Genomic DNA, 13,727 nt, shown 5'->3' with positions numbered 1-13,727 from the left:
TTTTAATACTTAATCTAATTATCTACTTTAATTACTGTACTTTGATCGGACATATTGATTGGAACTGGGAAATGTACATAGTGTTTATATATAGGAACTGGACTAGATCCAAAATGTTGTTCGGCATCACTTGGTCTTGGATAGTACCATTAAGGCTGAGCCATTTTAATAGCCAAAAGCTGGAAACATTCGGTAGTATAATAGGCATTAATAAGATACTTTTAATATGTACACCACATATCCATATAAACTTAGTTTTTAATATACCGCCATACATATACGAACCGGTTAAACGGGAACGGCGCGATTTTTGCTTTCTGCCAATGAAAATTGTCAAAAATGCATTGCATAACATATTATTGGAAATGCATATTATAGAATTGAGAATATATGTATTTGTCATCCCAGGCTCCAATTGGGCAGCTTACTGTCTTCTTACAGAGACCAAGAATAGGTATAGGGATCGGGATATATATACAAGACACTAATCATATGCATAAATACATATGTCTAAAACATATCGTTTGATCTTCATACATATCATATATTAAATAAACGAAATAGGGTATACAAAGGCATATACAACGGATTACACACAACATGCACCAGCATCATTGCGACTGTTTTGTTCAACTATTTTGTTTAAACCTTCTTTTAGTCAAAATACTATAAAAGCATGTATTTAGAATAAGCCAGTCAATTAGAAAATAGGTTAATTAATCGTAAAAAACTATGTGGGCATGGCTAAATATTCTATCTAGCTAGTAATATTCCTCGGAATATCAAAATTGACCGATATGAATGACTATCCTCTTTCCTTCTTTGGTTGTTTTCCCATTTTCGCTAAAAGCCTTTTTTTTACCTATTTCGTAAAAGCGTTTTTTTACGCAAAATCCAATAAAACCAAGTATTAAAAATAAGCTAGTTAAGTAGAAAATTGATTCATCAATCGTATAAAACTATGTGGGCATGGCTAAATGTTCTATGTAGCTTATTATATTTGACGGAACATCAAAATTAAGCAATATGGTTTCAATGCTTGCCGGAGAACTATTAACCTATTATAAGCCAAGGGGGTAATCATTTTAGCGCAGTTCAGATGAAAGATTCGTGGGGTTTGGCAACTTAAAGGGAAGGATAGGATGGATCTATAAGAATTTACAATCGTTAATATATTCCGCCATTTACCTCGTGTAGTTGAACTATTTAAATATAGGGGGCTTAAGTGGGCTAAGCTCGGTTTTCCATCATACGAGTCGCTATATTGTTGTTGAGAAACCAAAATTGAGGCAAAAACAAGCAAAGCCAAGTATTTAATGTGCCAGTTAAGTAGAAAATTGATTCATTAATCGGATAAAATTATGTGGGCATGGCTGGGCGTTCTTTCTAGCTAGTAATATTCACCGGAATTTCAAAAACGAGTAATATGTAAAATATAACTTGAATTCGTCAGTATATTTACGGTATATTTTTTAAACGGTTTGTTTCGGTATATTTCTTTGGGTCAGACGGTCGATGTGACGGGCGGTCACACTGCTGTAAATAAATCGGAATATTTTCAACAAATTTTTAGCGAAAAAATTGCAAATAAAACAAATTTGTTCTCTGTTAAATTCGGTCACGCCAGTGACCTAGGCCGCAGGCGCCTAGTTCGATGCAATGTAAGACCAGGGGCAAAAAAAGCTGGCAAAATCCGGATGTAAATAGTACCAATGGTCTCCTAGTGCTGCTGTTGAAAATTTGCATAAAAAAGTGAGCTGCGAAAGCAGCAATTAAAATGCAAAAAATGTACGCGTTGTTGGCAACCTTGACATTCTGGATAATCACCTTGCGATCGCCGCTTCAATCACAACAACTCCACATACCGCCGCCAGCGCCATGCGACCGTAGTCGCAAAGTTTTCACCGAACCCTATGGAGAGATCAGCGATGGCCCATCCGGCTTCAACTATACCCAGGACTCGCATTGCGAATGGCTGATCAAGGCTAAGAATGATAGCCAGTTTATAACGTTGACATTCCACAGCATGGGCACCGAGTGTTCCTACGATTATATTTACGTTTACGATGGCGACTCCTTCAATTCCACACTCCTGGGCAGCTTCAGTGGTCGGACACAGCCCCAGCGACTGGTGGCCCGAAGTGGCAGTGTAAGCGATTACCGATTAAAGGCACATATATCCTTAAATATCTAATATTTCCCCCTTCTAGATGTTGATCCTGATGTATAGCGATACCAACTATGTGCTGGATGGCTTTCGGGCTTCTTATTACATATCAAATTGTTTGAACAACTGCCACAATCATGGGAAGTGTATAGGCCATCAATGCGTGTGCCATGGCGAGTGGGTGGGTCCCGACTGCGAGGACGAGGCCTGTCCCCAGAAGTGTGGCGAGAGTCAGGGTCGTGGCAAGTGCCAGAAGAGCATATGTCACTGCTCGCCAGGATACAGTGGTCGCCTATGTGATCTCAGCGATAATCCTCATGGCAACAGCTGGCGCTGGCTGGCCACCGACGCCGAAGGCATGACCCCGCGTGCAGCACATACAGCTGTCTACATTGAAGAGGAGGATGCTCTGTTTGTGTTTGGTGGCTATGATCTGAATAATGTGATAAGCACATTGCAGGTAAAGAAAAGACAAGAAAAACTCTCTCACTTTTGAAGCTAATTTGTTTTTTGTCTGCTTTTAGATCTACCGCTTTAGCACCAGTCAGTGGGAGGATGAGTGGGGCATTGCCTTGCAGAGTCGGCGACACTTTTATCATCCTCAGAAGATCGACCATACCCTGCTCAAAGCTGTGCTCCAGCACAAGAACGAGGATGAGGCCAAGCTGTGGGGCCTCAATAGCGATGTTAGCTTCTTTCGCAACATTCTCTACACGCTGGCCGAATCGAATCTGCATCAGCGACGCACACGCTCCTCCCTGCCTCTTACTATAGTCAATGCCAATTCCACCGACGAGGAACTGAACGAATATCTAGAGGATATCCTCGAAGTGGTCACCGATCACAAGCCCCACGGGCGCTATGGCCATGCAGCAGATCGTGTGCCGGGTGGTTTCGTCATCTTTGGTGGGAAACATGCCAATGGCAGCTTCTACAGCGATCTCTGGCAGTACAATAATACGGAAAGTGGTGGCAAGTGGAAACAAATGGCCATCAGGTCGAAGATAAAGCCCCCGGCGGTGGCCAGGCACACACTAAACACAGCCCGGGATCACTTGTATATGTTTGGTGGCAGCCTGGAGACGGGAGAATTCTCCTCCAGCGTCTATCGCATTGCCTTGCCCCTGTCGGAGGATTCCCAGTGGGAGCTGGTCAAGCCGAGAGGTGGCAAAACGTTGGATGTGCGACTGGCGGCTCACTCGACGGTGTACTACAGGGCCACACATTCACTGATTGTATTCGGTGGCATCATGACCAGCCTGGCACGCTTCTCTAAGCTGTCGGATCGCATCTTCGCCTTTCAATTGGATCAAATGCACTGGACGGAGATACTGTACCCACGTACGGCGCTGCGAGACACGAATATACCCAGAGAGAGGGCCTTCCACACGGCCACCATATCGGGTAACTATATGATCGTTTTCGGGGGCTATACGCATCGGCACAACAAGGATGAGATCTGCTACGACAATCAGATGTACTGGTACCATTTGAGCTGCCACATTTGGATCAATCAGGTGGTGTCCGCCGAGGACAGTCTCTACCCCAAGGCCCAGGGTGTGTTTGCACAGGCGGCGGCACTGCGTCGCAATCATACGCTGCTGATTGTGGGCGGCTATCATGGGAATGTGAATGCCGATCTGTTTGCCTACGAACTGCCGCAGGTGCTCAGAGTGGAGAATACACTGTACAATCCGGAGGTATCCTGCCGACTGCATCCCTCCCACACGGCCTGCCTGTCGAATCCAGAGTGTGGCTGGTGCTCTGCAGACAGCAGCTGCTACGGACGCACCATTGGCGCGAACTGTACGACGAATCTACAGACAACGAGGTGTCCTGGCATATGCCCCTCGCTGGGGGACTGCCACTCGTGTCTGGTGCATGGCAGCAAGTGGGGCAAGCAGGGCTCAGGCGGCGGCAAGGCCTTCTCGGTCACAAGCAAACTGGGCCTAAACGAGTGCACGTGGTGTGTACAGAATGCCAAGTGCCATCATCGCGACGACAACTATGGCATCTGTGGCGAATCGACTGGCTGGTGGGGCGACCAAGGCACAGAAATACGCACGCCCACGCTCTGCACCATCAACGATCGGAGGCCCGGACTCACGTACATCAAATACCATTATCCCATCAATTTTACAATGCCCGATTATGTGGGTATTGTGAATGCCACCATGGTGGACTTCTCCTCGCCGCCGTTCACCACCCATTTTGAGCAGAAACTCGAGGGCGAAATGCTGGCACGCCTCGTCGGATTTGTGCGGCCCAAACAGCAGTGGAACAACTCGGCCATACAGGTGTGCAGCAGCTACTCCTCGTCGCTGCTGAGATTTGGGCTGGGACTGAATCTCGACGAGCTGGTGAATGTCACCTCCCAGAGCTCCAATCAATCCTACTGCAGCAATGTGCCGCTACCCACCACAGAGATGCCATTCCTCATAGACTTTCAGGCGCGTCGCCGCATCGGTTTGAACAGCATCTACAACACGTATCAAAAGACCAAAATGGAACTGCAGCATCTGCATGGGGGACAACTGAATGCCTTTACGTTTGAGTATCTGGAACCGTACTACTCGGGACACTGCACGAAGTACGAGAACTGCCTGCACTGCCTCACCGATGCCTCCTGTTCGTGGTGTCCCCTGACGGCCAAATGCCATTTGAGGTCCGTCAACGAGTCGGCTGTGTGCACAGATCCCAAGGATACCAGCCACTGGTCGTATCTCATAAGCAAACCCACCCAATGCTCCAATTGCACAAACTTCGTGAGCTGTGAGGCCTGTGCGTCGAGTGGCCTGTGCGAATGGTGGACAGAGGATGCACGTTGCGGCAGGATTGGCAAATCCAACAGCAGCGTGCGAGCCGTAGAGCAGTGTCCTAGATCCTGCCGGGAACGCAAGGGCTGTCAGGAGTGTCTGAGCGAGCGTGGACGCTGTGTGTGGTGCGAGGCCAGTGCCCAGTGCTTCAGTTTCGCGGTGTACACCAGCGAATATCAGTTTGGCATGTGTCGCGAGTGGATGGATCAGGTGGTGCCACGACAACAGGAGAAAGCAGCAGCAACAACAGATGAGCAGCAGCAGCAGCAGCCTCTGCCTCCCCTCCAGCAGCAGTGTAAATCCTGTGAACAGCATCGCAACTGCTCCGCCTGCCTGCGTACTCTCAGCTGTGGCTGGTGCTTCGATCGCGACAATCCCATAGAGGGCATCTGCATGCAGGGCGACTTTAGCTACAGTGCCGGCAACTGTTCGCTGGCTTTGAACAGCTCCTCCCATCATGATGCCGAATGGGCGTATGCCCAGTGCCCGGACGTAGACGAATGCGGACTGGGACTCCACGATTGCCACAAGGAGGCCAAGTGTACCAACACCCAGGGCAGCTACAACTGCCACTGTCGGAGGGGGTACGTGGGCGATGGGCGTTTCAGTTGTGTGCGCACCTGCTTTGAGCTCTGCCAGAATGGTTTCTGCTCGGGACCGCCCGACTACAGCTGTCGCTGTGACTTGGGCTGGACCGGCAGCGATTGCGGATTGAGTTGTGGCTGCAACAATCATTCAACGTGTGCCGAGAGACTTGGAAAGTGCGACCAATGCCAGGCCTGGACAGAGGGCGAACGCTGCGAGAGATGTCGCCAGGGGAGTCATGGCAATGCCACCGCCCCGCAGGGATGTCATCCGTGCGAGTGCAATGGCCATGGCAACCAGGATCTGGGCATCTGCAACGTAAGCAACGGCGAGTGCTACTGCAAGGACAACACCCAGGGCCTCAAGTGCGATTCCTGTGCCCCTGGCTACTATGGCGACCCACGAGACGGCGGACAGTGCTACTACCAATGCGAATCCCGAGGAATACTCTCTAACATTGGCCGCAGTGCCATTGGCTCCTATCAGGCCTATCGTTCGCCCTGGGGCGCCAGTCTCGAGGTGAAGGAATGCTTGTGGATACTCCAACCCAAGACCCTGCAGGCTGAAAAGTCGCTGCTGCAGCTGGAGTTCCAGTGGCAGAGCCTGGCCATGGACTGTGACGAGAATGCTGTGTACATCTACGACAGTCTGCCGGATCTCACGGGAGCCACACAACAGAATCAACTGCTGGCCGTGGTCTGTGCCCCCTACAGTTCGGCGCGCATCATTGAGGCCCGGTCGAGCCATGTCACGGTACACTACAAACAGGCTGGTGACCATCGCCACTTCGGCTTCAATGCTTTGTACTCCGTCAAGAACTGCGTGGCTGGGAGCTGCCTGCCGCCGCACATATGCGACTCACAGATGCGGTGTGTTTGCCCCGCGGGATATGTGGGCGCTCGCTGCGAGATCGAGGTGTGTCCGAGCAATTGCAATGCCAAGCGCGGACAGGGCTACTGCGACACGGAATACGGACGCTGCATTTGCAGCAATGTCAATTACGCTGGGGCCGATTGTTCCACGCTAGTACAGCCGCATCATCTGGTGCTGACGGAGCTGTTCAACACGCAGCTGTTGAGCGAGAGCCAAGAGCATCTAAGGAAGACCATACCACGTTTTGGGCACTCGGTTAGCGCAGATCGGAGGGGATCCCTGTGGATGTTCGGCGGTTACTCGCCGAATCATGGACCCCTCAATGATTTCCGACAGTTTGACATCAAGAACGGCACTTGGCTGCAGGTCACCGTGGAGTCGTCGACCCCCGAGGATAGCATGCCCCTCGGCAGGTACTTTCATGCCTCTGAGATCTATGTGAAGCGTCAGATCATCTATATCTATGGCGGTATCGGCGTGAATACGCGACTGCTGGATGACTTTTGGATGTTTTCGATACAGAATCAACGCTGGAGTCAAATCAAAGTGGAGGTGGACTCAAAGGATGTGGAAACGCCAGAGCCGCCGCCTCGTCTGGCCGGGCATACCCTCACTCATGTACGCTACCAAGAGCATGAATCACTGCTGCTCGTGGGCGGCCTCACCCTGAACAAGTCGCGGCCTCTAGAGCTCTGGGAATACAGTTTGGACACAGGACGCTGGCAGAAGCTGGAGGCAATGGGCGCACGAATGCCCGTGCTGTACGGCCACAGTGCCGTTTACCATGCAGAGACCCAGAGTCTGTATCTGTTCGGAGGCTATGCCTCGCAGCCGCAGAGCAATCTGTATGCGTTGGATCTGCAAAAGCTCAGCTGGACAGAGCTGCCCAGCTTCAAGGAACTGAATGCACCCGCCACGAACCTGCCCAGAGCTCGCTATTTCCATTCGGCAGTGAGCACCGAACACTACATGATCGTCTATGGGGGCAGGACCATCCCCTACAATGCCACAGATGTCCTGATAGCCTATGTCTACTCGTGCAACCAGTGGGTGCGACTCACCGAAGATGTGGAGCTGATTGGTCGCGTGCCAGCCTCCAATTATGCCGAGGACATGGCCATTGATCCCGATACCGGAGTGATATTCGTGATTGGCGGCTGGGATGGCAGTGCCACGCACAGCCATGTCACGAGGATCGCTTTGCCCGAGGACATTTGCCAGCTGTGGAGCAGCGGGAAGTATTTGTGCCGGCACTACATGGGCTGCAGCTATTGCACCGTTCAGAATACGTACAGCTTCAGTAGCCACTGCTTCAGCCAGGGTCGAACGCCCTGCGCCAATCACAATGGCACGCTGGTGGTCAACAATGGTGCCGCCTGCACGGATGCCTGGATGGCCAGCAGGAACTGCTCGAGCTTCGGCAGCTGCAGCGCTTGTCTGGCCGCCTGGCCCACCCATCACGAGGTGACGCCCGTCTGTCAGTGGTGCGATCAATGTGGCATCCAAGGGCGATGCGTGCCCGCTGGCGTTGATTGCTGGCGCAGTGCCTGGTGTGGAAATGACCAGAGTGTGGCTGTCCTAGGACTGTGTCCTCTGCCCCAGTGCTATTGGCTCAACTGCGAGTCCTGCCTGCTGCAGCCGCAGTGCCAGTGGGCCCGGAACGAGCTCGGCAGCGTCGAGTGCATATCCAAGGAGCTGGTGGAGAAGAACCAATACCGCGTAATCGATCGCTGTGCCCCGCCCTGTCACAGTCATGAGAACTGCAGCAGCTGTCTGACCAACACGGACCAGGATCAAAAGGACTGTAAATGGTCCACGATGCTGGGCCAGTGCCTGTCTCCCAGCTCGCAGCCGCTGCTCTGCGCTGGCGGTGTCTGCGGACTGGTACTGGAGTCTGCCGAGCTGGATCGCTGCCCGGAGCCGTGTCATGTGTACCAGCAGTGCTCCAGCTGTCTGGAGCATGCCCACTGCGGCTGGTGTGCCCGCGAGGGTCTCAACGGAGACGGCATCTGCACTGAGGGTGCGCTGGAGAGCAAGCAGGAGCATCCGTCGGGCTCCACCTGCGATCTAATCTACTCGACATGGCGCAACGACTCCCACCTGACGCATGCGGATGTCGTATCCTGGCACTACATCCACTGTCCAGCCGAGAACGAGTGCACCAACGGACACCACAACTGCCATGCCATCTCGGAGCAGTGCATCGATCTGGACACCCCGCTGGGCTACAAGTGCGTCTGCGCGCAGGGATATCGCGAGGAGCAGGGCACCTGCCTGCCCGTCTGCAGCCAAGGATGTGTCCGCGGCAAGTGCGTCAGTCCGGACGAGTGCCAGTGCGACTTCGGTTATGTGGGGGCCAACTGCAGCATCCAGTGCCTGTGCAACGGCCACTCCAACTGCGAGTCGAGCAGCCTTCTGGACATCTGCCTCAAGTGCCACAACAACACGATGGGGGAGCAGTGTGAGAAATGCCAGCCATTGTTTGTGGGCAATCCTCGCGAGGGCCATTCCTGCCAGCCCTGCCTGGAGTACTGCCACGGCCACAGCGATGTCTGTGTGGCCTATGACTCGGATCCGACTGTCTTCAACATGTCACGCTCTGATTTGGATCGCATACTGCTCGAGGGTCCTGCCCACAATGCCACCTGTCTGCGGTGCGGCAATCACACGGCCGGCGATCGCTGCGACAGCTGCCTCACGGGCTACTTTCGGGGCAGCGAGGATCTGCACAAGGAGTGCCGCCCCTGCCAGTGCCATGGCCATGGCAGCATCTGTGACCCCGTGACTGGGGAGAAATGCAATTGTGCGAATAACACGGAAAGCGATGCCACCTGCACAGCGGGTGGGGGTAAGAACTCAGCGCAGCTCTGCTGGAGTGTGCAGTGCTCCAAGTGTCGGGACTCTTACGCGGGCAATCCCATCGATGGACATCAGTGCTACAAACAGATCACGGTGGAGTCGCGCATGTGCTTCGACGCCAAACCGATAGGTGAGTCCCTCAGCCATTCATTTTCTTGTTTGATAATCATTCTTCCCATCATTCCGCAGAGGAATGCAAGTCAAAGCCCGCCGCCTTGAAGCCCGGCCAGACGGTGTTCTTTGTGATCCAGCCACGCTTCATGAACGTGGACATACGGATAATCATCGATGTGACCCAGGGTGAGTTGGATGTGTTCATGTCCCCGCAGGACGACTCCTTTATTGTGGAGACCAACGAGACGACTGGCTACCATGAGATATTCTTGGACAATCGCTACAATTGGGGGCCCAAGCAGCAGCGCGATCGGCCCTTGAATGTGGCTCTGCCCAGGCATGATAATGTGACCATTCAAAAGCTATTTACGCCCGAGCGACGTATCTATGCGGATAAGGATGGCCTCGGCGGCGGAATGAGCATGAACAGCTACTATGTGCCACAGCTGCACGACTGCAAGAGCCACGGGGGTCACAACTTTATAGTGAAGGATCAGCATGCCAAAGACCTAAGCACACATGTCACCCTCAACCATTGCAACACGCTGCTGCGGCTGTTTGGGCTGAGAAATCGACTGGTTCTCACCTTGCCCCAGCACGCACACAACCTGAGTGCCACGCGATTCTTCATTGCTCTGCGTGCGAACGCCGGACCAGAGCCTAGCTATGGATCTGTGGTCTTTCGCCAGGATCAGCTGCACATTGATCTGTTTGTGTTCTTCTCGGTGTTCTTCTCCTGCTTTTTCCTCTTCCTGGCTGTCTGTGTGATTGTCTGGAAGGTGAAGCAGACGGCGGACCTGAGACGGGCCAGACGACAGCATGTTGTGGAAATGCTGCACCTGGCCAAGCGCCCCTTTGCGCAGATCTTCTTGGCATCCAACAGTTTGGACACGGAGAGTCCGCGCGCGTCCACCTCCACACGGGCCATGCGCCAGCGAGCCCGTCAAGCCTTGCTGCTCCAGGAGCAAGCGTCCACGGGAGACCCTATACCGCCAAGGTACACGCGCCACCGCCATGCCAGGGACATCATGATGGTGGCCATCGAGCCCACGTCCGATAATCAGGCTGCTGTGGGTACGGTCTTTGTTAGCCTGCCAGGACGCTCCAGAGCTCCGCTGAGCATCGCTCTCGGCTCCACACTGATCACCTATTCGCGGCAATATATGCGTGCCCAGAGGGCCCACCATGTGGCGCACCATCCGGCATAAGCTGCTGCACAATAAGGAATCTCTTCTGTTGGCATGAAGCCTTGGACCTAGTGAAATATTTGCGTGTGTGTGCGTATGCAAAACGACATGTACTATGCATATATATATTGATATAGCTTAGGAAAATACTTGTACATAACGTTTAGATAACGAAAATAATGACTAATCCTATGTACATACTAGTATGTATGTACGATATAGAGCAGCGATGGGCAACGGTCCTTGATACAAATGCTAGCACGTGGCGCGGCACATTGTGACTCGGACTCGATACGCACAAGCGATTTCCGCTAAAGAGAATCGCCGAGAATTGCGAAAATCCCATTCATGTCATGTGCAGGATACTGCAGAGGCGCACAAACGAATGCTGCACAAGAGAATTCCTAAGAATTGCAAAAACAACTTGCAGGACACGGAACAATAATGCTCTGTTGGGCTACTCCTAAATTCAGCGTGCTTCTCCGAGCACACAAGTCGACGTAGAACTCCATAGAGTCGACCCCGAGGCAGACCAGGGACACAGAACGGAGCACAGGGCCAGGGGCAACGGTTGCCTCTGGTCGCAACCAATGGATTGGTGCCAGATGGACATCGTTAAACCACTTCCGACACGTCATACGAGGGAGGCCGGCCCACCCGCTGATATAGAAGATGCAAAAAGCTGCTCACAAGTTGTGAGAAATGCATACATAAATTTCATATAAACTATAAAATATATACTATATCTATATTGATTGATAAACATACAGGAAAATGGATAAACATTAGATATAAGAGCATATAAGAATACTCCACAAAATTGGGTCTCTACATTGTATCAAAAAAACCAAACTGGTAAATTGGTAAAAAAAAAAAAAATTCACAGAACAAAAAATAATTATTTCGACTGATTTTTAAAGGACTGTATTCATTTGGTATGGTTTGAATTATATATAATCTCTATATAAACCCAATTGGCTGAGAATTAGCTCATATGTGTATATGTGTAATCGGTACTATTTGTGAATTTAAACCAGTGTTAAGAATAAGAACAAACGTATAAACAGAAACGGAAACCAAGTGAACAACTCGCCAGCAATAGGAATTTGATATTGTACCTATATGATATATATGTATATGTATGAGCATGTCAATTTGATAGCAAGAAAGCCATACGAAAAACGAAACAAAGAAATCATGAAATACGTATTATATATATATATGTGTACTAATTGTAAACTGAATGTGTCATAGCATTAGACGAACTTCGTTCGATGTGTTGTTAATGTCTAATCCAAGTGTTTCGTCATGCCTATGTCGCCTAAGATACATATGTATGTGCGTGTCTGTCTCTAAACAATGTAATATGATTTATATTTATATTCTCGCGTACCTAAGTATTTAAGTGTATATCTCCCTAATTGTATTTTGTATAAAGTATTATAATATTTCCTTCTCTGTTGGTGGTTTAGCTAAGCAATTGCTCAATTAGTTTTTTAGCTCTCTCTCTCTCTCTATCTATACGGAAATGCGCACTTGTCACGCACTTATGTACCTACTATTTTAAGAACAACCCCACTACTATATTTATGTACCCAAACACACACTTGTTATGTTTACACACACCACACACGCAGACGATAAGCGAACAAATCATGGAATTACGAAAGGACAGATAGTCTTTCCAGAAGCATACATCTCACAATAGCAGACGAACAAATTTCAAACTGAATCTTTCCTAACGCGCTCTATACACTATGACGTCTCAATAACAGTAACCAGAAGGTTGTAAGAAAGAAACTCTCACTACTATATATCACTTTAGTTAAGAAAAAGAAAAACACGCTCTCTCCCTCCATTAGGTATCCCTTTTTTTTGTTTTAGCAAAATTTTTAGAACTGATGTACATTTAGAAATTATACTTCAAAGCGTCCCATTCTGCAATATATGTATGTGTATTTATATTATTAATAATTATGTTTTTAATCATTATTTTTGAATTGTGTTTGCAATAAAGAAGATACGTATGTATGATAAAAAATATATATACGAGTATAGTGTATGTTTAATATTTATGCTGTGCTCTCTGGTTTCAAGCCCACGTATTTAGTCATGACCATAACTTTGTAGATGATAAATATTATTTATTTGTCTCTTTTATATTTAAGGAGTTTATCCGTCGACATGTAGATTTTAAAGAAGTGGAAAAGAAACAGTTTTTATACCCGATACTCAAAATGAGTATTGGGGTGTATTAGATTTGTGGTAAAAGTGGATGTGTGTAACGTCCAGAAGGAATCGTTTCCGAACCCATCAAGTATATATATTCTAGTCCCTATCAGCGCCTAGTGCTCAAAGACTATAAGGGCTAGAGAACCAACGTTTTATATCCGGACTTCTGTGATACATCACTGCTACAAGTATATTTCAAAACGAGAAAACTGAAAACCCAGAATCGTGAACCCCTTCCGCCCCCGCAAAGGACGAAAATTTGGGGCATCCACAAAGCTCAGAGACTATTAAGGCTAGAGTAACCAAATTTGTGATCCGCACTCCTGTTAGATCTCACTTTAAAACGTATATCTCAAAATTTCGCCCCGACAAACGACGAAAATCTGTTGCGTTCACAATAAAAACGCAGAATCATAGAGAATGAACATATCTATCCAATTGCTGAATCTGGATCAGATCGGATAATTTGTATAGCCAAAAACAAGAAATCAATTCACAGTGGCTACGCAGCGCCCGTGTCGTGTCGTTCGGAGGAGAGCCATACTGACTAAGTATCGGGTATAAATGTAGAGTTGCGGTGTCCGTAGCAACTCACAACGTTCCCCCTCGTTTGCTCTTAAAATCCTGGATGTTTTTATTCCACTAGAGACTTTGGCGTTCGGCCTGACAGTTTCCCTTCGATTTTAGAGGAAAACTTATGCATTCCCTCTGACAGAATTCCCAATCGGCAAGGTCAGTTTGCGATTTTGGAAAGGGGTGAGTCCTGTCGGTGTTAGGGGTAAAATCAAAATTGGGAATTGGTTTTGTGGGAATTTCTAGACAGATTAGGGAGCCGTCTACATGTGTAGATTTCTGAGCCGCCGTTCAGGGTGATTAAGTTGGTGGCAGCTTTGG

The 13,727-nt window shown here is 49.4% G+C and overlaps 1 protein-coding gene across 1 annotated transcript; it reads left to right on the top strand.

Annotated features, from left to right (window-relative positions):
• Positions 1 to 1,574: 1,574 nt before the first annotated feature.
• Positions 1,575 to 11,868, top strand: LOC6602212 (multiple epidermal growth factor-like domains protein 8). Its single transcript, XM_002027214.2, has 4 exons — positions 1,575 to 2,149; positions 2,211 to 2,627; positions 2,692 to 9,430; positions 9,490 to 11,868. The coding sequence occupies exons 1-4, from the start codon at positions 1,778 to 1,780 to the stop codon at positions 10,620 to 10,622; spliced, it is 8,661 nt and encodes a 2,886-aa protein (XP_002027250.2). The 5' UTR covers positions 1,575 to 1,777; the 3' UTR covers positions 10,623 to 11,868.
• The last annotated feature ends 1,859 nt before the right edge of the window (positions 11,869 to 13,727 follow it).

This window comes from Drosophila persimilis, unplaced genomic scaffold, assembly GCF_003286085.1.
Source record: "Drosophila persimilis strain 14011-0111.01,24,50 unplaced genomic scaffold, DperRS2 tig00000124-arrow-pilon, whole genome shotgun sequence".
NCBI lineage: Eukaryota > Metazoa > Arthropoda > Insecta > Diptera > Drosophilidae > Drosophila > Drosophila persimilis.
This window is presented reverse-complemented; position numbering and strand designations above follow the sequence as displayed.